This window comes from Chroicocephalus ridibundus, chromosome 1, assembly GCF_963924245.1.
Source record: "Chroicocephalus ridibundus chromosome 1, bChrRid1.1, whole genome shotgun sequence".
Classification (NCBI taxonomy): Eukaryota; Metazoa; Chordata; class Aves; order Charadriiformes; family Laridae; genus Chroicocephalus; species Chroicocephalus ridibundus.
Genome location: NC_086284.1, coordinates 213,900,219 through 213,927,772, shown reverse-complemented (window position 1 = coordinate 213,927,772; position 27,554 = coordinate 213,900,219). Strand labels below are relative to the sequence as shown.

The 27,554-nt window shown below is 41.8% G+C and overlaps 1 protein-coding gene across 14 annotated transcripts in view; it reads left to right on the top strand.

Annotated features, from left to right (window-relative positions):
- CELF2 (CUGBP Elav-like family member 2) overlaps positions 1 to 27,554 on the top strand; it is a 561,996-nt gene that overhangs the window by 523,197 nt on the left and 11,245 nt on the right. For 8 of the 14 annotated variants that reach the window (XM_063323650.1, XM_063323640.1, XM_063323637.1 and 5 more), the window contains 3 exons: positions 17,468 to 17,599; positions 23,219 to 23,416; positions 27,335 to 27,478. In XM_063323650.1, the coding sequence (XP_063179720.1) occupies positions 17,468 to 17,599; positions 23,219 to 23,416; positions 27,335 to 27,478 (474 nt within the window). The remainder of the gene's footprint in view (positions 1 to 17,467; positions 17,600 to 23,218; positions 23,417 to 27,334; positions 27,479 to 27,554) is intronic. The other 6 variants (XM_063323639.1, XM_063323644.1, XM_063323638.1 and 3 more) reach the window with 3 other exon arrangements.

The window sequence follows — 27,554 nt, the reverse complement described above, 5'->3', positions numbered from 1 at the left end:
TGGTTCCACATTCTCCACCCTATTAAATATTTTGTAAACCTGAATAATATCTTCAATGATTCTTCTCTGCTCTATGGAAAATGAATTTAGTTCGATAAAGCTTTTTATAGTAGCTCGAAGTATTTCCATTAAAATTTGGAATATGTTGGCAGAAAACATTTAAATTCGCCGTTCAATGTGTGGATATTTGGAGGCCTTGAGGGTATTTTTTTGGTCTAGTTTTCTTTTTATGGAACACTTCAGTTTGTTGTGTTTTCATAAGTGTAAATTATTTTGTCTGATTTCAAAGCCTGCACTAAGCCCAGGAAGAAACGTTTGTGTCTCTCCAGATAATGCATTAAATTAATATTTCTCAGTTCAGAAAGCTGTCCAAATTTAGGAGAGAGCAAAGGTACATGTTTAAATTTAATCCTTTTCTTGATGCTATTAAAGCCAAAATGCACGGAACAGGGGTGGGCATGAGCATGTACTTCTAAAATGCATTAAACCATGGCAGCTACATAAATCATGTCCATGTTTCTACCCGTATATAACTGTATCTCTCCCAAAGATCTCTTCTGAGTCAATCTTTGACCAAGACCTCTTGTTCTGTCCTTTGTCGACATGTGTCATAAGAGCCCCAAAAGGTGGCTACTTCAGTTAAAATTCACCTTGCAGCTTAATTTTACATAGATAAGACTTAGCAACCTTCAGTGCATCAAACTATTACAGAGGAGATGGTGGCCAGACCGACTTTGACTCATCGGCAACGCAGAAAAACAGGTTGGAAAGTGAGGAACCAACAGGGCATCTGGTAGTTGAGGCTGTCGAGTTGTGCTACTGGCTTCTAATTGCAATATATTCAAAAAGGAGAAAAATATTCAGCATCTATTAGTGACTTTTCAATCTGTATGAAACTCCTTCTTTAAGGTTCATACAATCACATATTTCTAAACAAATTAAACTCCAGTGATCTTCCTCTCATACATTCTTCCCAAATAGCTTTGACCGCAAGAGAGTCTAAGGACACTCGTTCTCCTCCATGTGCTAAATACTTTCTCTTAAGCCTGAAACAGTATTCATTCAGAAAGAACAGAGACAATGCAATCCCCCAAACTATTAATTTTTTTATAATTGTAAATTTATAATTTCAATTTTGCATACCCATGGAAGTCTCTCCCTACAGCATTGTTAGAAATGATTTTTTAAAAGCCTTTGCTTAAAAAAACATGAAAGATTAAGCTTTCATTTTAGTAAAAATCCCCTCAGGCAATAAATAGGTTCTTTTGTCTCTTGGCCCTGGAAAAAAAATTAAAATGGTTTAAATTGCCCATGGTTAAAGTAACTGTTTCTTGCAATTATCAGATGGTAGTGAATAAAAATGAAAATGAAATCATGAAAGGATAAAAACCAGGTAAATGCATATTATGTCTTTCATGAGTTTCTCACGGGTCTTTTGAAGACTCATTTAATCATCTTTCTTGTCTTTTATTTTGATATGATAATTGTTTCCTTTATTTACTTTAATCACCTCTATTTAGTTAATTAATTCTTCACTTTCTTTTCGTTTCACTCACTTAGAATACTTTCCTGTTTTTAAGGCAGGTACCTGTAGTCTTTCGTAACATAAGGATTTGAGCTGGCATAGTTTTTACCTGACTCCAGGTTGTCGGAGCCAAAGTCCCTGTTGGTTGCGCCCTGGATGTTGGCATTTCCCATTAACTGTGAAGGGGTTTTGGAGGCACTACTTCAGGTGTAGGTATCGACACTGTAAATTTCTCGATTTAGGCAGGATGAATCTCAGCTGAGTGTCAGGAACCTTGTCCTCTCCTCCAGAGACTGTCCTTGACATGTCCTGCGAATGGATCGACAAGCAAGGAGCTCACAGGGAGGCTGGTGTTCCAGAGCCTGCAGAGATTTATGGTTAATTCAGTGGGCGGTGGGAAGGCCTGGAGGTGGATGTGAAGGAAGGACATACAAGCTCATAATCAGAGTATCTGCCGCTAACACTGTCTGACATTTAATTTGCCTCAGTCGACCCACTACCCTAATTTTCCCAAGGATAATAGTGTTTATTCTGACTGTCCTGGGTGGTACAAGGTTGGTACGGCACTGTAAAACATTTCCCGATATCGGGAGCTGTGAAGCTCCTGGTCTTTTTGCAAACTGATATTAAGCAACAGCAGAAAACTGTTTTGTACTCACAGGAAGAATATGGAAGTAGGGTTCAGACACCAGCTTACTTTTTCATCATGTCCTTCTCCTTTACTGCACAGATTTTTATTGTTTAATGACATAACGTTAGAGTCACAGAATCGCATAGGTTGGTAGACAGTTCCCAAGGTCTCTTCTCCAAACTCCTGCTCACAGCAGAACCACTCAGAGCAGGTTGATGAAGGCCACGTCCAGCCAAGGTTTGAATATCTCCAAGGATGGAGATTTCACAGCCTCTGTGAGCTCATTTCAATTTTGTTTCTTAAAATTCATGCATAAATATTTTTTTCAGTAGCCAGTAGGAAAGCCCTTCTATGTGCAAATGAAGAGACGAAACATCTAATTATACATCCAAATTTATCTGCATAAACATACACAATATAACTTCTGAGCTGTGGGGGGACAGAATTGCTAAACCAGAAGCTAATTCAGTTTCAGACATAGGAGCCTTGATTTTCCATGACATTTTCATGATTATTTGATTCTCTAAACTATTATTTATTCACACAGCTGAACTAGCTATTCATGCTTCGGTAAAAAAGCTCTTCAGGTTTATCTGCTGTGTAAACCGAGGAAGAGATATTTCTGCAGAAAAATACTGTCAGTGTAGAAAGTAAGACTTTTTTCTTTAATGACCTCTTAAAATCCAGCCCAGCTTTTGCCATATTATATCAGAATTCAGCCATTAACTCTTACGTTGAAAAAAAGCTCTCCTAAGCACAAAAGTCTAAAAATACTCATTTTCAGACAGATGCTGACATTGAAGAATAGCAACCACCAAAAAGGAAGTCTGTTAAGTATAGAATAAACTGAAAAAGAGAAAAAAAAATGCCTACAGTGCCTGTCCTGTAAGAATTAATTCATCCTTTACCCCTGCTAAAAGCAGAGAATTATAACTTAAGTTAGCATCTGTAGTTCATTATTTTCTCTACCCCCCAATATAGCATGAAGATTGTCTTTGTTAGTTGAAGGTATTCGTGTTGTGAACACAACTGTTGAAGTGTTAGAGATTTTACAGAATATACAAGATGCTTCAGCTGAGAAGCAGAGAAGAATGTTCAAATAATCATTCTTAGAAGATTCTCTTTTTGTTCACTTCAGTACAATACATTTTTCTCCAATCAGCGGTGCAAAGTCTGCCACCGTGACATTTTGTTAGAGGCCAGTACACCCACTGAGATAGCTGTGATTTGCTTCCAGGATGATCCAAAAATAACCTTACCAGTAGGTGTGTAGGAAGGTCTGGCAGTTTGCTGAAGAATGAATTGAGGCGGATGTTTCATGTTGGAAAAGATCGGTTTAAAATGCAGAATGGCACTCTTCATACTGTAGTACAAATTGATTTTTGTATACCATTTCATGTGGAATTAACGCAGGTTCCATTGTTATAAAATCATTTAAAACAAGGCACCATTATTATAAAACCATTTAAAATAAGCTTTATTAGTTTTGCAATACATGGGAAACTTCCCTAGCATAATGTTCATTATTTTTAGGATAAAGATACAGTTGAAAAATATAACACGTATCTTAAAGGAAGGTTTATAAATACAGTATACACACAGTACACATACCCTGGATGGATGCTTAAACAACCCAAGTGTATGATTTTCAATTTTATATTTAAATCTACTTACATTATTAGGACCATTGTCTCAGCGCTCTGGGCACGGAGCAGTCCGATGCCTTAACCCTGATCTCAGCACCAATTTTTTTAAAAGTATGTGTTTGCAAGGAAGCCATGGAAGAAAACCTTGCCTTAGCATGCCCACCACCCGGTGCCTGTCACTTGGCTGCCTAGTTCAGGGAGATTGGTGATGAGAGAAGTCTATTTCTGAACTCTTGTGTGCTCAGCTGGGCTTACCCACATAGTGTTAAGTTTCTGAGCCTGTGGTTAGGCTCCTAAATAAGTGAATTGATTTTGACTGCTCTTAGTGCCCAGAGATTATGCTACCTCTTGGAGAGAAATATTGGTACTAAGCCCATCTGATAATTAGGTCGCCCTCAAGCAGGCATCCAAACACAAGCTGGAGCCAAAAATAGGAAACTGGGCATGCAATTTTGACCTATATTTGTATTTTTAATAATGCTTCAAAATGTCTTTAAATGACTAAAGAAGAAAAGAGTAGGAATTGTGGATACAAACCTCCCAGAGTCCCAGTACAGTAAAAGGAGAGGCGAAGGGTGATGAATTCCCGCGGAGCCTCTCTGGAAGAGCACTCTCTCTCCCTGGGCTCCTCATTTGGAAAAACGAGCCAGCGGTAACCTGAAGGACGCCGATGGCAGCAGACAGGCCATCAATTAACTGGAATGACTTGTTTGCAGATTTGTCCCTTAAAGTGGAACAGGGCTTTGTATATTCTCCTAGCAAATTGGTTTCTGCGCTGGTGTGTATCAATTCAGCCTGAAGGCTGTTAGGAAAGTTCAGTTACTAAATGACTGGGCTTAGGGCGGGCAGAACCTGCCAGTGAAGAAGTGTGAGGCTGCCCAACAACTGCAGAAAGAGGCGTCTTGCAAAAGCTCCTCGCCTCTTCTTTAGGATCAACATTATCAATTTATCAATTTTTGGTACAGAAGGCTCCGACTGTTTCCTCAGAATTGCATAGACACCGAAGTTGCGCGCGGGAGGACAGAAACGCATGTGTATTTTTCAATGAAGCACTGTGCTAGTTAATTCGTCAGGGTTTTTTTTTTTAGGAAACAGTGTACAGTACTAAACCATGGATTAGTAGGATCTAATTCAACAGGAGACATGTTTGTTTTTTAAACATTAGTACATTATCATCTTCCTAAAGTATTAAATCCATTGCCTTAGCACATTTCAGGATTTACTTTGCTTGCAGTATACAAATAACACTTTGTAATACATTATATTTTGAAAGCGTCTCTCTACCCCACTCTTAATCTCTATTTCAAGCCACAAGAATCCCAGTTTGTAAAAAAGGCTATTTTTCTTTCTGTTGAAAGCACTATTTCAAGTTCATTCAGGGTTGTTTTCTACTAAAGAAATGTGATACTATTGGCTTGGCTTCACAGGTAGATATGCGGGCTTAATATGCTATATATCTTCCAAGAAGTTCCAAGCCCAGAAAATGCTGGAGTTCATAATGTTCAAGGAATAATGTAAATCTTAGCAGAACTCATGGACTTGAAAGAGCTTTCAGCTATTTAAGGTTTACTACTGCCAGCACTGCTCCTTCAACCCTACCGAATTGTGCACGTGTCCACAGACACTCAGAGTCTGTTTTCCTAAGGCAGGATAAATTGTGGAACATAATAGGAATTAGAGTTTATGAATCTCTTTAACCTAATTGTTTCAGCATTGTCTGAAAGGAGCTGGTTGTTTGAATAGGGGGCCCCTGATTTATTTTATGCATTGGCCAAACAAAAATATCTCCAACAACTGCATGAGCTTAAAACCAAATAAAGTAAACCCTTGGCTGCCTTTGCTATTTGCAGAACAAAAACGTACGATATGAATGAAAAGAACCAGTGCCACATCGATCTACGTATGACTTTACAAATGGTCTGCAAAGGACCTGGCTGGGTAATTTTACATGAGACAAGATAAACCTCGAGTTCTGCAGCTTACGGAGATGAATGACAATATCTTGTGGTGGCTATTACAATGAGGTGGTGCTTGCAGACCCTGCTAAAAATCCCTTCTTCCCTGGAAATTATTATTCATGTACTTTCTGGACTTGTAACTCCTTTACCTACAGATTCAAATTTTCAAGATATAGTTTATCTCATCTCCATTCTAAAATGCCATGGATAGGACTCCCGAGTGTCTGAAGTAAACAAATCTTTAAGGCACATCTTGCAGCAGTGGAAAGTTAAACACCTCCTAAGGACTCTGAAGATGAATCAGGCCATCCTCTCCCATGTGCTAGAGTTTGAATTGCCACGTATTCATGTGATTAGCACTCCTGCAACAAAAACATTGCTTGCCTTGAACTCTTCTGACACTCTTTTTTAATGGAGAGATGCAACCACTTGTTGTTTGTTATTTCTTGGTGGTGGAAGTATGTCAAAGATGTTGCAGGCACACGGGGGGCAGTGTGAAGGAACCTGTACTCCAGGCGGGAGGTCCTGGCCTCAAGTAGAGCCCTATTGATTCTAGATCAGAAATTCTTTGGAAAGCGATTTAGAAGTGGTTGTATGCTGAAGTGGCTCCACATGGAGGTCATTTCAGCACTGGGGCACGAGCCCTTGAAAAACAGCTTGGTCCAAGTAGTGTGAGGTGGCAGTAATAAACATGAGAGCACAGCTGGAAGTTCCCTGTAGAAATGCCATTGCTCTGGTTTTGATGTGAACTCAGTGGTGCTTCAGTGAACACAGGCCACAGCCCTTGGCCCCACTGAGTAAGAGAGTCATAAATGCTCAGTAATTATTCTTTGTTTTCTTCACGTTGTGGGCTTTCGATTTGGTTTGATTTCATTTTGAGTCACAGTCGGAAATATCTAATGGGCATCTATGAAGTTTAACCCAAGCCGGTCCACTGTGCCCTGGTTATTCTCTTCCCCAGCTTCTCTTTAAAGTACTTTACACCCAAAACCAAAAGCGATTTATCGCTGTGGTCTGCTGGGGAGAACGCGTGATAAGTTGCAGACACAGTGCTGAAATAGGATATATGACTTGGAATTTACACTAGAGGTGGATGGTCTTCACTGAGCAAGACGTTTCAACAAAACAGAAGCAGCAGTGTGGAACTGGCCCAGAATATTAACTTGCTTTTTACTCTCTTTCTCTCCATCTCACAGGAAAATGTACCCTTAAACACAATAGCCTAGATTCACAAAGGTATGCCCAATCAATAAACCCTTGTTTCCTGAAATACCTTCTGTTGTATAGTTTTGGAGGAAACTTACAGAAGATAAGATTAGGAAGCTACAAAAATAGCCAGCTGATAGGTTTGTCTGCCATACCTGTAGTACCTTTGTATGTTCCGTTTTCTCCTCCTTCTATGTGCTGCTGTGGAAGGTGCTCGGTGTAGACACTGTAATTTCAAGACAATCAGAAATGTCAAGTTGGGCTATAATATACATGACATAAATTATTAAGACGAGTGAATTAAGATAAGTGACCCTGATTTTCACTTGTCCCAAGCTCACAGAGCTTCCTTAGCTCTCAAATACCCATGCACTACTGAAGAGTATGGATTTATGAGTGCAAAGTTAGTCTCCAGTTCTCGAAGACCTTGGCTGCTTCCAAATTTGCAAAGAATTGGAATGATTTGGTTCCCCTACCTATGTTTTCTTTTTTTCCTTGTATAAGTGAGTGTACTCAAAGGAATTTGTGAAATATAAAGCTGTTTTCAGAAAGCCAGCTTCAGCCTGAAAGGATCGCCATGGGGAAAGACTCTCCTCCTCTCCCTCTCTTGCTTAGTCTCATTTGCACATGCATACACACAAACACACAGAAGCGACCAGATGTTGAGTGGACGCTGCTCTCCCTTCCTCCTTTCCTCACTGGTGCTTCTCTTTTCCTGTACCCTGAGAAGATACGGACAGTCTTTCACAGGAATTGTTCACCTGTGAGTGATGAAGAAGTAGAGGGACACTGAGTTATTTGAGAAAGGCTGTGATATTAATATACGTCTTTCTGTATTGTCATTCTTGTTTCCCCCCGACTCTTTCTTGCTCTCTTGCTTTTCAGGTGCTCTTTCCCTGGAGTGTGTCTGTCACTTTTATTTTATTCTATCCAAGCACTTAAACTTACTAGAATCTTCCTTTTTGACATGTCAGACAGCACTTCCAAGATACCAGAAAATGAGCAAGTTTTTAGTTCTCTCTCTCCCCAAATGATAATGTGTTTGTCAGAGTACCTTACAGAGAATTAACCTCCCCAGACTAGGAAAATCCACCTATCCTTTGCCAAAAATTGCCCCAAGAAACAGAACGGGTCACTCTGGTGCTGTGTTAGCAACCGGGAGACCACCGGTTTGTGCAAGAGTGAATACTCGGATTGGCTGGAGATCACCGTAAAGGGCAGACAATTTAATGCCAATCACACGTGCTAGTTAGATTAGAATACTGATGAGCCCTTTTGAAAGGCCAACTGCATCTTCTTTCAGCAAAAATATTAAAATGCCCCCCTTTTCCCCACCTCCCCCCCCCAGATTCTCCACAAGAATAAATTAAAACTTGGAGGTGTGGTTATTATCACAGAATAATTAGACCCCATGGGATTAGAGACACTCAACGTTTGTTAATGCCCCTGGGTTGTGATTATCTAATAATGATGATGCCTCTGTCATCGCTTAATTATTCTTCCCCTTTAAAATGTTCCTTATGCAGTCAGAGCCCGTAGAGTGTGCTCATTTCAGACAGAAACGCAACTGCAAATTCCTGAGAGCAGTGTCACGTGGGCGGTGTGATTGACTTACCCACTTCTCCCCCACGCCCATGTTTATAATCCTCATTTCATAAGCTCCATCATTACTATACTTGAATCGCCCCTCTTTTCCATAGCAGACATTTAATTTGCAAGTTTAGGAGAAAGGTTTGGGGCCTCCATCTCTTTAAAGCAACCAGTTGTTGTTAGCGCAACACAAAGAGAATACACCTTAAACAATTGACCTTAGACGTGTAAAATCAGGTCTGGCCAGAATCCCACATAACACCAGATCAGAGGTCCTCGCTACAGAAGAACCTCCTACAGTTGGGCACCTTTCTTCTCTGTTTAAGAGAGTACCACAACCACAATAGGATGTTGTAAATCAGACCAAAGTTGGAAGCTTTGCATAGACTTTGTCCAATGCTACTAAACTTTGTCCAATATCTTTAGTCTTTCACTCAGGCCAGCAGGTATTTGTCTTGTTTAGGCACAGTTTGCAAGACACTGTTCCAAACATCATTGGGGTTTGCAACTAAAGATTAGAAAGAAAACAGAGAACGCAGCCTTAATCTGATTATCCTTAAATCCAGTGTTGTCTCTTAGCTTTATTATCCCTCTTATACTAACAAAGGGACAAAGGAATGTTCTGTTTACCCAAGAGATTTTGAGTAGTAAACAAAGATTTTAAATTCAACTTGCTAAAATTCAAGATTTCTACTTTGGGTCTAAAATTTCTTTTCCTTTTGTCCCCCACTCTTATAAATTTTTTTCTACGTCACTGACTGGGGAGACGTAAGATGTATTACAATGATTTTTATTTTCTTTTCTCACTGCATTTACTCTCTTTGCGTAATTTCTTTATATCCTTTCTTTCCATTCTTCTACTATGATTTTATTTTCTGTTGCACATTGCTAAATCTAAAGGAAGCTAAGAGGAATCTAAAATCTCAAGGAATCATCCAAGGTCCGGATCTCCTTTTCTTAGATGTAGATCTAGCCCTGGAAATTTTACACTCAGAGTAGTTACGGTAGACTAGAATCAGAAGTACAGCCAAGAGTTAAGTGGCATGTTCTATGTCAGCCTCTATTCCTATAAACAGACACAAGGGCAGAAGACAGATCTCCTGTTCAGTTTTCTGCCAACAAATCTTCATTCTTCACCTTTCTTTCACTCCGCCTCACTGTTACCTGACTTTTTCTACTTTGCCACTCCAGTGTTCTACTTTTCAGAGGTTCATAGAATAATCAAGGTTGGAAGGTCCCTCAGGAGGTCCGTAGTCTCTCTTGTTTCAGTTTACTTCTCACCCTCCCACCATGCACTACTGCTCTATCCAGCTGATCACCTCCTCATAAGTACTGGGAGGCTGCTTTAGGTCCACCTGAAGCCATATCTTCTCCAGCCTGAACAAGCCCAGCTTGTTACAGGATGAGTGCTCCAGCCCCTGACCATCTTGCTGGCCTTCCACTCAACTACCTCCAGCTGTTTTCTTTACAATGAGAAGCCCAAATCTGGCTGTAGTATTTAGATGTGATCTAACAAGGGCTCAATAAAGAGGAAAAATCACCTGGGTCTCCTGGCTCCTCTCCTGTTCCAACAGCCCAGGATGCTGTTGACTTTCTTTGCTGCCAGGGCGTGCTGCTGGCTCATGGTCACCTCCCACCAGGACTGCCCCCAGGTCCTTTTCAGCAGAGCTCCTCCCCAGCCCATCCATCCCCAGCCCGTGTTACTGAAAGGGATTATTCCTTTCCAGGCGCAGAACTTTGCATCTGTCCTTGTTAAGTTTTGTAAGGTTCCTGTTGGCCAGCTCTGCCCGTCTGCATCCCTCTGAATGGCAGCCATTTGGTCAGGAGCAGATTAAGTCAGATCTATTTTGTCTAGTCATTGGAGTCAGTGAGCTCGGGAAGGCAGCAGAAAATCAGAAATACACCCAAATTCAGTACAAGAGAGAAGATTCTAGACTCAGACAGCTGCCAATACGGATTTGACAGGAGCGTCTCCCAAAAGAGAACATGTTTCCTCTGCAGCTTCTCATCCTTAAAGTCATAGAGATACTGAACCTTGAATTTGCGAGTAACATTGATCCCTGGTGCACTACTGTGTCGGCTTAACTGGAGCAAAATCAGTACTTAGAACACTGAGTTATTTAAACTCTCCATTAAGTAAAACAACAGGAACGAAGTTGTGGTTCACAGCCGAGCGGTGTGGTTTGCTTTTTAGCACATGCAGATCCTCTACAACGGAGTAAGCGGGATGTGACCAGCACACAGATAAACAGGTAGCCGATACGAAAGTAAACGTTGAGCTTCCTGTCGCGCCGTGCAATTGCGGAGTGGAAGCGAGAGCTGCCTAAAGGAAAGGCGTCAGCAGGGCTGACACGGTTACCATTGGGAATCTCTATATGGAAAACCCCAGGGTATTTAAGCCAGTCTTGGAGCTGCCCTGAAGCCCTGCAGCACCAGAAAGCTGGTTCTGCTCCAGAAACATGAGCTGCTCTCTTCACATGGATGCGGTGGGGTGAAGGTCTACAGCAACCCTCCAGGCAGGCAAAGAGCTAAAGCTGCCCTTGCCTTTCTTTGCCCGTTCTCTCCTTTAGTCCTGCCATAAAGCTAATATAATGTTTCCAAAAAGAAACTTCACTAAAATTCGTTGAAATATCTCTTTGATGTTCTTAATACCTTAGTCCCAGGCCTGGAGTGTGACTGTGTACCAATTCCAGACAGTATGCCAGCGCTGGAAGAGGGGGAAGGAAACAGGAGAGGTGAAGAGGAATGGAGAGAGTGCACAGCTCTCATAAAATAATGCCAAGTTAGCATATATAATATGGAGTTTTCAAGAGACCCCTTTTTTTCTGTGGTGTATGACTTCACTGAGAAGTCATTGGAGTTCATTATTACTTAGACTTTTACCAAAAAAAATAAGGAAAGAATGGGGTCAACAGCACACTGCAAACTGTCTCTCTGCTAAATCGTAGCAGTGCATGTGTGATTTGAATAGGTCATTTTATTCAGAGCCACAGTGAGAGGGAGTGTTTATCTAGCACTTTGTTTCACCACCAAGCGCTCAGGCAGCCTCCCTGGACCCTCCAGGTGACCTTCTCTGTTGGGAAAGAGGATTCATTTTATAAATGAGACGTGAGGGGGGTGGGATTTGCCCAAGGCTGTGCTACAGACAAACATAGGCCTATGGTTTTCTTACTTCAGTAATACCTAGAATTCTAGGTGTACTTCAGTATGCCTAGAAGCCCTATCAAGAACACTCCTTGGTCTTAGGTGTAGGAAATAAATAGGAGTGACAAGAGTGTGCCTGTGTCTCCAAGATATGCCTTTCTAAGAGACAAGCCAGGGACTGGGAAGAAGAAAAATTAGCCCTGTTGTGCAGCAAAAAATCATAGTGAGTGCTTTATCCAGGGAAGCACGAGAAGTTTGAGGCAGAACTGGGAAAGGCATCAGTAGCATCTAGTAGTTTAGCTCATCCTGCGTGCTTTTGCGCGAGGCCATCCTACTTCGTATGACACGCACTGCAACACTGCAGAAGTCCCCGCTGTCCGGCTCCCTTCTCTGACAGGGTGTGCCTTGCAGAATCGTGCACATCCTCTGCAGATTAGCTCAGAATCACCCAGCACCAGGCAATTCTCTGAGCCCAAGATGCGATTGCGGTGATTACATTCAAGCTCCTGAGTTGCACGGTTTGGCATTGGTTCCACGGGCAGGATGAAAGCAGATCCCTGGCTTTCAGATCACAGGCTTGTACCACAATGCGTGGCTGAGAGGAAGGGCAGGATCCATACACATTTCCTCTCTGAAAAGTCTACATATACTTTGAGTTCACCATCTCAACCAGTGGAAACAGGGGCACTTCCAGAGGGCAATTCAGCCCATGCTGAGACAGAAATCTAAAGGTAGGTGGTTTGAGTTGGAAGTCTCTTAACCTCAGAGACAGTCCAAAAGAATGGTATTGACTAGGCTGGCTTAAACTAACAACGAAGCTGCCAAAGGTGGGGAAATTAATCCCATCCACAGTGTGCAAAGCAAAGCCAAAGAAATATTTACACATCGTTGCCTTTCCTAGATGCTGTTATCCCGAATCTAGTTTTCCAGCTGATGTAAATCCAGATGGTGTAAATCATCATGACTCTATGGACATAAGCTAGCCAAAAGAATAGCCAAAAGTTTCTCTGCTAGTACCATTTGTTTTTCTAGGTTGGCATAGTTTTTAGGAATTGTGTTGAAATGTTATTTAAATTAAAAGGGAAATTGCTTATTGCTAGTTTAGATTTCTATTAAAAATTCTGTGACCTAAAAAGTGCTATAACCTTTTACAGGCAGAAATAAATGTGTTGAGGAGAATAGTTGAAAATGCCAGCTCCTTCCAGCCTTAAAAATCTCTATGCATGCAACATTACCAGTTAAACACAAATATCTGTACTGTGTAGAGCAACGACTCCAAATGAAAATGTGTTCTCTGTATCAGAGAGAGCTCTGTTAAAGAACATATTAACCAAAGGCCAAATCTCTTTATTCATAATGAAGCTGATGATAGCAAAAATTTCATCCATTAAATGGAGGAAGCACAGTAAGACCAAATGGCTGGGGGGGGGAGTGATTTGGGGGTGTATTGGGGGAAGGCTGCAGCCATGCCTTTCTTCATTTCACAGCTTCTAAATAATAATAGTTGTATTATTTGAAGTTTTCTGGATGTTTATTAAAGTGGAGTTGAGTTTGGAAGAAAGAGGAGGAAGGTCCTCTGAGGACTGACACAAAAGTGTGTGAATAGAGGTGTCTGTGAAGAAGAAACAGTAAAGTCTCTAGTAGTAAAATAAACATTTCTGACCTCACCTTTCATGGTTGGAGATACTAAAATGTTCTATGTATGTGGCCTGGATGGAGAAGGCAACAGGTGACCCACAGGAAAAGAGCAGATCGTTCTACGGGTTACAGGACAACTCTTTACTCCTACAAGTCTACACTGACCTCTTTATCCAATGCTGTGATATTATTTTCATGTATTAATAGATTTTTAAGGTCCGCGGGGAATATGATGAACATCTTGTCTGAACTCTTGCAACAACAGCCAAAGGATTCAACCCCGTAACTCCTGCCCGTAGTCTCTGATTGAGCAACAGCCTCTTTGAGAAAGTTGTCGGCTTATTCCAATGACTGGTGTTAGAGAGGAAAAAGTTCCTTTGAGTAGACAAAATCTTATCTCTCATGTTCTGATGTTTATCCAGGCCTTAACATTGTGAGGGAATGAGCGGTGCAGCTGGTAAAAAACATCTCTGTTCTTCACCAACTATTGTATATTCAGCCAGCATCCATCAGGCTGGAGCTCCAGTCTGCTGAATCTCTCCGCCTAGCTTCAGTATTAGCTAACGCGCTTCATGCTGCCTCAGAAACACATTGAGTCCCTGACATAAAGAGGTTTTAAGGAGGCAAGGCTAAAATTGCCAGTGTAAAGAGAAAAATAATACACCAAGTGTTATGAATACAGAGTGTGCCATACAGAGTGACACCAGAAACCCGGGTCATTTGCACTTTTTTGCTTGTTTCGATTTTCCTCCCTGCTGCACCAACTGCTGGTGCACGGGTAGCACAAGGAGGGCAATTCCTAGCGGCACTGCAGCTCCGTACATCAAGCTGTCTAAGTACCTGGAGACAGATGTGTGCTGTTTACTAAGCAGCATGATGAAGTGATGCGATTCAGAGCGGCAATGTTCTGGTGTGGAGGATGAAGGCAGTTGTGAAATGTTTTCATTTCATTTATTTGGTGGCAGGTGAACCTGGTAAGAACTAATTTATAAATTCTGTAGGTATACAATCTATTTTTGTCATCTGGACAACCAAAAGGCATAAATATAGAATAACGCTATTCCGACAGTGAATTATACTTCCTTTGCCATTATTCTGAGCAGTTGTAGAGCCCAAGAGCTTTGCTGACACGAGAGTGTTATACAGGTTCCCCCAAAGTAGTGCAGTCATCTACCGTTACCACGAAGCATGTGATTTCCTTTTTTCCCTTTGGTTCAATATATGGTACAATCTTTTAGTCGAAAGAAACTAGAAAAGGACAAAGGACAGGAGAAGCAAAGTCCTTGTCTTTAGGTGGATTTCACCGTATTCTGGGAGCACATGAGGTAAAAACTTTCATGTGGCCTTAAGCCTCCACCCATGTCATGTAGGACTTTCTAACTTTTGTTTTGACTCCCTTGAAGTTTTTTGAGGACAAGGAATGCCGTTGCTTCATCTGTTGGTTTTATCCAGCATCTCGCAAGAATTTTTCACCTCTCTCAATATGTTGGACCTTTTATGGCCCCTTTATCATAGTATTTTAGTTCATTACTGTCTTCATTACATATGTGCAGGTCGCAGTCAAAGAGAAGGAGGTAACTAGTGTGGAGTCTCTCAGGAAACCTCGCCCAGCAAGATGCTGGATCTGCTCTTTGCAAGTGCCCTAACAAAAGGAGCTCCCTGATTTCTGTTCACCCAGTGCTCAATAGGATAATGGAAACCACACAATTTGTTCCGTTTCTTTCTCCTCAAAGATAATAATAAGCCAAAGAGGAAAAAGCATTGTCCCAGTGGATCTGTGAGACAGATCGCTGCTAAGCAGAAGAAATAGCCGCAACAAAATGCTGATTTCTGAGGTGCTTCAGTGCTCCAACTAGTATTTCACGTCGATTATATGCCAAGTCATTATTTAGGCAAACTAGATAATCTGCATTGCAACTTCAAATGGGAGAATCACTGAGGCACCTGCTCCGTGTTTGTCTGATGCAATAGAGAAACTTGATATGAATAACAGAAGAAAAGGGATGTTGGCCTCAGATACTGGCCATCCCTGGAGCATGTGTTTGATCACAGTGTGAGACTATGATAAGAGCCATCACAACGCGCTCCGTGGGCTGCGCAAGAGGGAAGGATTTAATCAGGTTTTTCTGCCTTCTCCAGCAGATGTGTTGACAATCCATAAGCGTATGGCTCTCATTCGCAGGAGTTATTTGCCCCCAAGAGCTTTAATGTAATTTTCAGGCAGCTTCCTAGCCCCCATTTCTCTCATTTCTTAAATATATGTGTTTCCTCAAGAGAAAAGGGTAATAATCCTCTGAAACAGAAATGGATGGAATTCAGCCCAGTCAAAACCAATCAGATTCTTCAGATCTGAGGTTTATATACTTCATTTAAATGATCTGCTAATGAACATGAGCAGAAACACGGAACAGTGTTGGTCACAGGGAATTCACTGACATTCATTCACTTTGATTTTTTTCTCTCTTCTCTGTTGGTGCCCACATTATCTGACAAAAGTGGTTTTTTACTTGTTTTTTTTTATTACTCTTTTTTAAAATCAAAGACATTATTGGCTTCTTATTGCTTTGTGGAGGGAGATTGAATAATCAAAGCTGCTTCTATCTGCAACATACAAAATTATTCAAGTTGACATTGCGGATGGTAGGGAAATGGGGATGAGGAATGCCTCACAGAGTCTGGAGCTCTCTCCTCACCCACACCAGGAGAGTCTTTTGTACTTTGAGGCCTCGTGAGTGCGAAGGCTTGTCTTTGGTGGGTCTTGAGGCTGTAAAAGTGGGTTATTTGTAGCTTAGATCTTTTGAGGTTTGTCCACAGAATGAAAAAGTTGCCTCCTGCTTTCCTTTACTGGATCCTGGCAACTGCAGAGACTTAATTTTCTTGAGGGTTCACTGAGTAATCTGATGTGTTTGACAGCTCAAAAGAGCGTCAAGATAAAAGCGATCTTAACCATTTCACAGCTAGGTAATGAATAGGAGCAAAAAAGCGTGGTGTAGACATGATGTGCCTCTGGTAAATTATCAACAAAACTCTGACTTTAATGCTCACTTTTCAGAAGATAATGCAACTTTTTAAAGGAAAAGAAAGAAAGTCTTTATGATTGATGCACTAAAGTAAGGCTCAGGAGAGGAGCTAAAAACCTAATTGCTTCCGTGGCATTTATGAGTGTGATTCATCTGGTACAACTTTACCTACCTGTAAGTTAAGTGTTTAATCTACACTGGTTATTCAGGACACTTCTGTGAGAGAGATATGTATTTCTAGTTCATCCAGCCTGTCCTAAATGATAGCTCTTTCTAAGGTGCTTTATCACTTTGCTATGACAAGAGGGTGAGTCTCTTTCTCTTCTTAAGCGTGTAGTTTAGATGTATTCATCTCATCCACCTTCTTCATTCCCTTGGCATTGTAGCAGCAAGGACCTTTTCTCCACCTGAGCCTCAGCTTCCCCTCTGGCAGAGCTTTTGGGGATGCGTATAGTATCATTTATAGTACATACTAGCGCGTACATGGCTAGTTACTTACAAAGGCCAGGCTAAAATACTGCAATAAAATGGATAGTAGTTACATTTTGTACTTGGCTGGTCACTCTTCTTTTTTTTATACTTCAAGGCTTTAAATAATGTCGATGCAGTGTCCTAAAACAGAGCCATAATGGCATAGTGTCTCACTTAGAATAACTAAAATTCCTCTTAGAACACTTGAGGCCCAGAACAGAAAGCTGTTGAATGACAAAATTACAATGAGTAATTCCATCTTTTTTCAATTATGGAGTTTCAAATGTGACAAAATGTCAATAGTCGGGTTAGTTGATCAGCCTGGGATGCTCGGCTCATGACAAACTTTTGAGAAAGTGACTGATCCCATACTTACTGATTCTGTATGATGTTTGCAAATTATAGCACAATGCTGAATTTTGGGATGCAGCCTTTGCAGTTCAAGGCTTATCAACACTTTCCATGAGCAGTCATACTATTAATGTCTTGAGCAAGGTTGGTCTATTGGTCTCGTTTTCTTTTTTTCTTTTTCTTGCAAGTAACCCTGCTGTTGTGCTCAGCATTGTTGTAAGCTGTTTTGTGATCAAAATAAAGCAAAATATGGCCTTAATTTTGCCTTGCCTTTTTTTTCCTTTCAGTGGCTGCATCAACTGCTAATTCCACAGCTGGTGCGGCCATGAATTCTTTGACTTCTCTGGGTACTCTCCAAGGATTGGCTGGAGCCACTGTTGGACTGAATAATATTAATGCACTAGCAGGTACCGTAAACAGTGAGTATTTATTGCTGTGGTGGACAGCCTTCCCCAGTAATCATGCCACAAAAGCTATCAATTGTAAAGCAACTACATGATTATTTTTAATCTATATATGAAATAAGGGGGTCAAGTTGATCTAGTTCCATTCATGGTACCTATGCAGTTCTGGAGCCTTTTAGTTTCACATAGGTTGCTCTGCAAAGTGAAGTCCCTTGGGTCCTTGCACAAAGACTGCTTTTCTTGCAGGACGTACGGAAGGTAAAAGAAACATCATCAGGGTTTTGGGTTATCTGGGTTATAGGAGAGGCTCCTTTTTCATTTAGGGAGTCTGACAACAGGTATATCACCCCAATGAACAAAACCTCACTCAGAAATATAATGATAAGAAAGACGTTTGCTATGGAGGCAGTCCTTTTGAAATGTCTGTAGGAATTATCAAATTGACTTGAGAGCAACATACTTTAAAAATGAAGGCAAGTCTTTGGCTTTTAATTGGCAACTGTAAGAGAATGATGCAGTCAGTCACCTGTAATACCAGAGCATGCACATCTATCCTGTGACATCTTAAACAAACGCTGGCATCTCCAGCTAAGTAGATGCCAGTAGCGTTAGAACATTCTTCCTTGTTGTTAGCCTTGGTCAAGGTTTTCCTGAAGAAGAAGAATTTATTTTTTTTTATTGTTTCTGCTATGATGACTTCACCTTTGCCTGCAATGGAAGAGATTTGTCCAGCTGCATTTTCCCCCTCCTTTTTTTTTTTAGCTGCTGTTGCTCCTTGCATTTCCTTTCGCAATGCAAGGAATCTATTTGGTCATTGCCAGTCCATGACCCATCATAACCCCCAGGAATGGATGTCCTCCTCAGTATCTCTTGCTCACTCTGGTGCTCTGCATGATGTCCTTTTTGTCACTGTTACTTGGCTGCTCACTCAATCTTTTTGTTCTGTGATCTCTGGTTGTCATTGTTGGGAGTTGGGAAGGAAGGGGGCTAGTGGATGTCCATGTAGCAATGTTGAGTGGTTGCATGGAGTCTTGTGTAAAACAGGTCTTGCTTCTGGCAAGGACATGCGTATTTCACACAAATAACCTCACAGTAAATATGACTCAAGAACACCTTAAGAAAAGTAAGTAATAGGTCCCAAAATGGCAGATGTTATTTTCCTTTCTTCTTATTACATTAGTATTAAAGCAAGGCACTGAAAATGGCATGCATGAAAAGCTAACATCTCCTCTCATGAGCTCTCATAGTAAGAGAGCTACCCTGTCATAAGTAAGAAATCATTAAATGTCCTTTCCTGATAAACAGTCATTGTGCTTTACTTGATTTATAAGAAGTCACAATACCAAGAGTGGAGTATGGCATCCCACTCCTTCCCTCCCACAAGTGCTAAGAACCCAGGCACACTGGAGCACTCCGAGATAATGTCCCCTTCATCAAGACCGAGGAAGAATGAATCACCTTGCTCTTGACTTTGCGTGGGAATGCTTCTGTTGCACCCCTTTTGTCACTTCTTGCTAGGCTACAAGCAAAGAGTTTACGTTTTCTCAGCAAGTATTTTGAGGTGATGTACGTGCAGACTTATCTGCATGTGTCATTTGGAGTATTAATGACATAATCACAACCTAGTATCAAATTTCAACTGGTTTTAAGCCACCATTACTTCTGTGGTCTTGTGCCAACGGTGGCTTCAGTCCCAGATCTTCTTCGTGGATGTTTTTATGGACACAGAGAGTGTACATGTCTAGAATATCTGTATGTGTATAGAACTTACAGAATGTATGTGGATATGTCTGTCTGTGTGTAGATGAGAGAGATCTAAAGAGGGGCAACTGCTTCCCCAACGCAAGAGTGTTGTGGCACTGTTTGTCTCAAAAGGGTGACACCAATTATCAGATTCAGGTACTTGTGATGCTAGTGATGGCGAAGCATTGTTCAAATTGCAACCCCCCCCCCGTCTATTTTAAAGACGAGCTAACGCTTTTCCTAGTGACCGTGTCTGATCCAGTTGTTCATACTCAAACCCACATAGGAGTTTGCCTTCGGGAAACCTCATGTTCAGTGACTCTGATGTTTCACATTATGCCATGGTCACAAACACTCCAGTAAAAAATTCAAACATTGTTTAGTCATAGAGGTTCCTGAAGTAGTTGTGCGGAGAAGTTGGAATCCAGTGACATCCTTCTAATTGGGGAATTAGCAAGAGAGATCCAAAGCACAAGTCAAGCAGAGCTTAACCCAAAAATGAATCAGAAGGTGGTACCGGGCTTGGGCATTGATTTACACAGAGGTGTTGGAAGAGGTGCTTTTCTGTTGAAGCCATGTCGTGCTCTGTATGTGAGAATCACAAGGAGAATGTCTTCCAGGCCTTCCAGGCTGAGCTCACTAGGAGACTTTTAGCTGTTTTCTGGATCCTGACTGGGTCCATGAAAAAGAAGCTGGGCTGTGGAGACTGATAGTGCTCTCATTGTAGAGAGAAACATTGTATAAAGATGTCTGGAGGCCTTAAAAATTAAAGGAAGTGGAGTATGGTAAGTTTAACTGTCTCTAAGGGCTTGGCAACAGTTGTACGTACATTTGGGGATTCACCCAGTCTTCCCTCAGTAGTGCTTGAAGCATCTAAAATCTTAAATGACAAAACATTAGACTGTCTCCTTTGGGCACGTAAATTTAAATAATGTAACTAACAAAAAGCATTACGAATAATGAAAAATGAATAAACAGAGAGGAAGAGATTCTTTGCAATTAAGAAAGAACATCATGGATTCAGGATACTGGGCAGCTGTGACACAATATTTGTGTGTGAACCCAGGGCAATCACTTAGCCTTTCTGCCCCCGTGTTTACATCTGTAAAATGGAGATAAAACTATTCATGACAGATTTGAAGGTGCTTGGAAAGCACTTTAAGAGACCTTTGTACTTGCCAGGCATTGGCACTTCTGTTTTATGTAGAGTAACTCCAAAAAAGTAGAAGGCCATAGATGAGAGACTCCAAAAGGTTATTTCACAGAAGTGAGGAAGGGACCAAAGTTCAATATAACTGAGGTGCAGTGGTAGAGATAATAAAGAGATGGCAGAGATGTGTAATTGCAGCTGGACCTTGTAGATTTCATAAAAATGTAGAAAGGGAGAATAGAAAACATGTCAAGAGCTTTCTGCCGATCTGTTTTGCTCAGGAGGGAAGCGTGTTTAGACACAGGCGCTGCAGTAGCAGTGCCCTTCCCAGAAGCGCGGTGAGCTGGGGCTGGCTGGCTCTTTGCTAATCTGAAATCATTTGGTGGGAAGGGACTATTGATTCTAGGTGAAAGAAGGGGGAGGATGCTGCCCACTGCAACACAAAGCATGTTTATCTAATGGGCTGATGACTCACAAAAGATAACATGTTATCCTAATGCTTCCTCTATTATCAAGTTATTTCAACACTATAATAAAAGGAGAGATACAAGCTGCTTTATCAGGAGCCTTTACTTAAACCAGTGCTCTGTGAACACCCATACAAGCAACGACGCAAACCTAAGTACAAAAACACCAGAGCAGGTTAAGGTCAGGTTCAGGATCAGATGATGGTGATGATGGTGATGAAGAATCTTCATTTTCCAAATGTCCTGCCTTTTAGGTATGAGATGCTTCACAAACTATCCTGGCTTGCAAGTTTTTGTTTTGTAACTGGAACCATTATACAACAAATATCTGGCGCTCTTGTGCTCTGACAGAGGTTTTTTGTTCAAAGTAGTGGCAGCCAGTGGCTTCTATCAGGATACGGCGATGCTCTGAAGTGGGGTGGAGGGGAAAGAGAAATCTTCAAAGTGCGAGACATTTTATTAAGGAAAGGCTAAGAATATCACATCTCTGTCAAGTGTTTAGTCACACAAATTATAGTAATATCAAAAGGTATAATTTATGCAGCACAATTCTCTTAATTGGCACAGACTCTGGTGGAGCCAGAAAGGTGCCACTTGAGCAATTGTCCTGATTATCAGAGACTCATAGGAATACACTTTTTGAATCTACAGAAGAGATGGAAGAAAACTAGTGGGTCAGCATCTTTATCCTCCTCTGTCAACGCAAGATAATTCCCCACAGTATTCTTTCTATCTCTAAATTACTCATGTGATAAGGTTTATGCCACTTTCCTTGAAGAATGTTTCCCAGTCTAATAGATTTCATTGTTAATTCACTATAAAGTGTCCTCTGCTTAATTTCCTCACTTTTCTCCAATTTACATATAACCCCTTATTATTGCTCTGAAATTAAGCCCTCTCTTTCTCTTCAATTTTTCTAGCTTTTTGGGTCTTAACGGGAGTCCACCAGCCACCTCTTCACCCATCATTTTACCAAGCAAAACACTACACAGTCAATATCTAAGAAGCGGTCCCTGGTGGTTCTGGGTGCCCCATTTTTCTGGTGACTGATCTACTGTACCTCAAGGGGCCTGATTAAGCCCTTTTGAGGTGTTTGTGATCTGTTCACCTAAAAACTGGGGGGCACAGGATTGCTAGTTGTGCAGACAACATGGCCTAACCCTCAGTGCTGGTGAGCACTTACTGCTCTGGTGAGCACTTACTGCTCTGGTTGACACAAGTGGGCGATGAGCAGGACTCTGAACTCTGCCACCCCTTTGACTGCCAAAGAGACTGTAGCTCTATCAGAGAATTCACTTTTTCTGGAATCTCTGAAAAAAGTAAGTGTTAATACTCTTAACTTCAACGTGGTTCTTGTAGGAGCCATGATGAGGAACAGAAGCAGCGGAGAGAGGCTGTAGCCCAGGGGTTTGTCCACCATCAAGTGAGAGTAGTAAAACTTCTTTTGCAGACCGCGCTGTTTACACAGATGAGGGATGCCATTTTCCGCACAGCTAGCAATCCAGTCTGAAATTTCCTCTTTGGCAGTCATCCCAGTCAAATTAATCGGTTATTTATCGGGGTGTAGAATCGCTTTAAAGAAAAAAAATTAACCATCTCTGCTTCCAGCGAGAAGAAGGACATTGCTAGAACCAAACGCTTTTGTTTCTTCGTGAAAGATGCCTAGTCTGGAGGAAGCACTTGTAGTCGCTCCAGATGTGCTGCTGTTCGTCTCTTCTGGAGTAGCTGGAGTAACTGGAGGAGGAGGGTGGAAGCGCAGAATTATGGAAGCCCATAATTTTACAGAGGGTCGTTTCAAAACGCTGTTAATCAGAGTTTTCTGCTAACTCTGTATAAACCAAACCACTTCTGATACGGTGTGGTCATGGCCTGTTGCTAAAGACCGTGGTGAGAAGGAGTGGGTTTCCTCACAGACTGCCTTTTCCCAGTGGCCAGCCTGCAAGGACGCAGGTCAAATAGGTCCCACCCTCCCAGCTTCAGATACCCTCAGCAGAAGCACGGGTGTCCAAGAGGGTGGGCAGAGGGGCTTTCAGGAGCACCCAGCTGTAGTACTTGCCAGTAGCAGGCTGCATGCGAGTCCGTTTGACTGTGCAACCCTTGTGCTGAAGTGATCCTGGCGCCAAAGTCGTGTTTCTTTGTTTTCAGTCCCATTTGGTGAAGTGCCGAGCTGCATGCACTGCCGTCGTTGTCAGTGTCGTATAATACCAACGACTTTCGGAAAGCACTAATGAACAAGTGCAATTTCTTTTCTCTATTGTTGGGTTTTTTGTAAAGTTGCTCAAATGCTCTCAGGTATGGCGGCCCTGAACGGAGGACTCGGCGCAACAGGCTTGACGAACGGTACGGCCGGCACGATGGACGCGCTCACCCAGGCCTACTCAGGAATCCAGCAGTACGCTGCCGCCGCGCTGCCCACCTTGTACAGCCAGAGCTTGTTGCAGCAGCAGAGCGCTGCGGGCAGCCAGAAGGAAGGTAAGCCCCCGCTGCCGGCCGAGCAAGCCACGTACGGCCAAGCGAAAGTAATCTCCTGGGTTCATTTCTTAACACAGAACCTCAAGTAGCCTAATCTTTGAATTTTTTTTTTTTTTTCAGTTTTCTCTTGTTCAATGTTATTATTTTCTTTAACCTGTAATGCAATTCACTGTGGTGGGTTCACCCTGGCTGGGCACTCTATCAGTCCCCCTCCTCAGCTGGGCAGGGGAGAGAAAATATAACAAAAGGCTCGTGGGTGGAGATAAGGACAGGGAGAGATCACTCCGCAATTACCGTCATGGGCAAAACAGACTTCACTTGGGGAAATTAGTTCAATTTATTACCAATCAAATCACAGTAGGGTAACGAGAAACAAAACCATGTCTTAAAAACACCTTCCCCCCACCCCTCCCTTCTTCCCGGGCTTAACTCCACTCCCAATTTCTCTCCCTTCTCCCCCCGAGCGGCGCAGGGGTTCTGGGAATGGGGGTTGTGGTCACTTCATCACACCTTGTCTCTGCTGCTCCTTCCTCCTCAGGTGAAGGACTCCTCACACTCTTCCCCTGCTCTAGCCTGGGGTCCCTCCCACAGGAGATAGTTCTACATGAACTTCTCCAACGTGAGTCCTTCCCACGGACTGCAGTTCTTCATGAACTGCTCCAGCATGGGTTCCTTCCACAGGATGCAGTCCTTCAGAAACAGACTGCTCCAGCGTGGGCCTCCCATGGGGCCACAAATCCTGCCAGCAAACCTACTCCAGCATGGGCTCCTCTCTCCACGGGGCCACAGGTCCTGCCAAGACCCTTTTCCAGCATGGGATCTTCATGGGGTCACAGCCTTCTTCAGGCATCCACCTGCTCCAGCATGAGGTCCTCCATGGACTTCAGGTGGATATCTGCTCCACCGTTAACCTCCATGGGCTGCATGGGGACAGCCTGCCTCACCATGGTCTTCACCACAGGCTGCAGGGGAACCTCTGCTCCGGTGCCTGGAGCACTTCCTCCCCCTCTTTCTTCACTGACCTTGGTTTCCACATACTTGTTTCGCTCACTCCTCTCTCCTGGCCAGTGTCGCACAGGGTTTTTTCCCCGCTTCTTAACTATGTTATCGCAGAGGTGCTTCCACCATCATTGATGGGCTCAGGCTTGGCGCCTTGGAGCCGGCTGGCATTGGCTCTATGAGACATGGGAGAAGCTTCAAGCAGCTTTTCACAGAAGCCACCCCTGTAGCCCCCCCCCGCTACCAAAACCTTGCCACGCAAACCCAGTACATTCATTTTTTAACTATCTGTCCTTCAAGTTATACTTTACTGGCCATCCTTTCTTATATAAAAGCATTTAGCAACTGCCGCGTAAAAAGGCGCCGGTAACAAAAATCATCCCTTTATGGGTGCCATTCTCTCCACTGGTTTCCATTTTCTGTGATAATGGAGTTAATCTGATTAGGTTTAAGGTTTTGAGTTAATGACAAGATCCGTTTTCACTTTGAGTGGTTCTTTGCTTAATTGTGGGTCTTGCGGGGAAGCAACTAAGTGAATGATTGCCCCCTCTCCCCGCGCCAGCAGCAAATAAACCTCAGGAAGTTACTGCTAAGAATAAATGAATACTAATTACAAGATGTTTAGGAAAATGAGGTTACCCTTTTCCCCTCTTCTGTTCCCCTGCACACTTCCCGGGCATTTTGGGGGTTTGTTTCTGTTTTCATTGCTTTCTCTCATCCTAATTTCCAGCTAATTCCAGAAGGACAGGAAAATACTGCGTGCTTTCTAAGATTGTATCTATGTTGTCACTCCAGTTCTTGCCAGGGCTAAGCTTTGGAAATAAACTTAGTATAATATCCTCAAGAGAAATTTTTTTATCGTCTTTTAAAACATCTTGTACTGTTGTGGGAAGTGTTTCCTAGGAAGACAAATTTGGCATTCCCCCAGCTGGCTATTGTATAGGGACTCTGAAGTTAACGTGTATATTTTCTCTGAATTCTTTACTTCATTTACTGCTAACAGCTTGCCTTATTTAAAATGAAAGGGGTTTTTTTTAATTAAGGTGGTTTTTTCCTATTTTTTTTTTGTGTTCTCTGCATTTATCTTTCATCTCACTCATTTTGGCCAGTGACAGCAGACTCTTTGACACCAGAAAGAAATTGTTTATTTGGTGTCACTGTAAGATACACAGTGGAGGACAATTGTGATTTTTTTCTGACTACTTTAAATTTTGTGAACACTCACATTAAATGTAGGCTTACTTTTTATTATTATGAATTGGCAGTGCCCCTTTTAAAATACAGTCTTTTTTGATATATGTTTTGTTTCTGTTAGTAAGGGGTTAAGTTAAAGTGACTAAATTCCATCTTTGAGTACTGACAACTGTGTTTTGTCTCTTAGCATGATTTGTGATGGAATGGTGAAGAGTCTGGAGTGGTTGAGGATAAACAAGTACCAGAGAAAAATGCTATGTAAATATTGAATGCGGAAGCACAGTGAACTGCCTCATGCATATGCTCCAAACTATTGTTTAATGCATTTTTTCTTACTATTTTAAAAAATAGTTTTTTCTGGATAGGATAGTTTACTTGCGCTAAGAAGAAATAAATTCCAAGTGGCCAATTTTTTTCCTCCTTTTTTTAACCCCCAGGAAATGTTTTTCTTTTAAAAAACTTTTTTTTTTCTTTTTTCTAATCCATTTATCCCCTCCTTTTGGGCAAACATTACGACCTTTTCCTTCAGGCTGAGAGAGAGCAGCCAGCCTGGCTCTTCTGTATGGGAGAGGTGAGGCTTCGTGACTCTATCGCAGAAGGTGCTCCATAAATCTGATACTCGCTTTCCTCTTCCTCTCCAGAAAACCAAGAACATCACACCTGAGGCACACTTGGGTTCCATTAAGCAAGGGAGTACTTAAGCAGGTTCCTCCAGATGTGTTTTTACCAGAAATGTTTGTTCCTTTTGTGTACCACTGGTGCTTCTGGTGTCTGCATGGGAAGGCCACGTGTCTGTCTCCATCATACATCATGTTCTTCCAGGCATCTATTGATCATTTCCAGTATGTTATTGTAAAGGAGAAATTGATCTATGGAAAAAAAATAACCTATTAGTGCTAGGATGAGTGTTTAAACCGACAGCGCTAATGATGCATATCTCAAATTTTGGCTGTAAGAAAAATATTCAAAGCACCTTTGAGTTTGCACTTTTCTTTGCAAACTCAACTTTGTCTAAAGCCACTTTGATTTCAACCCAAGTACTTTATTTTGAACTTTTTTAAAAGACTTACTTTACAAAGTTTCTTCCAGGAGACAGAGGTTTCTATGGGGAATTTGTATTACCAAAAAAAAAAAAAAAGCTGTCATTTTGAAATGAGTCAGTACAAATTTAATTCTGAGTATCTTTCTCTCTCTGAATTCTCTGATTTCCAAGTTACGAGGTTTCCTTTGTCTTATCCTTTTTACTCCCATCTCTACCAGCTTCCTGCCCTTCGGGTTTACACCGGTGATACTCAAATCTGAGCTCAGCTCATTGCATTTCCGTAACTTCCCACAACTGGAATTAAACCGACAAACCCATGCAGGTGTTTGAGGCAGCAGAGGACTCTTTGTGAAGTTCTTGGGGTATTGTGAGAGAGTAATGCATTGTGTACCTGTTTTCCGAACCTTAATTATACTGAAAGACACTCATATAAATGGAAGAGGTTGCAGTTTAACTTCTTCTGTAGCAGAGTTATCAAGTAAACACTTTTCAAGATGGGAAGTTCTAAAGAGCTGCATTTCAGCTCTGTTCCTTTGATGATCCACTTGCTTTTGTTCCTTCAAAGTTGGAAAGTGAAATGCTTTCTGACCATCACCTTCAGTAAGTATTATGGAAAAATAGATTAAGTATAGCGCTTGTGATAGCTATTTTCATACTTTTTGTTTTGTTTTGTTTTCCTAAAGGTCCAGAAGGGGCAAACCTCTTTATTTACCACCTCCCCCAGGAGTTTGGAGACCAGGACATTCTGCAGATGTTCATGCCTTTTGGAAATGTTATCTCTGCTAAAGTCTTCATTGACAAACAGACCAATCTGAGCAAGTGCTTTGGTATGTCAAATTTAATAAATTGAATAGTAAAAACTACGTGCATTGTACTGAAGGGGGGCCAGGAAAGAAAATTAAC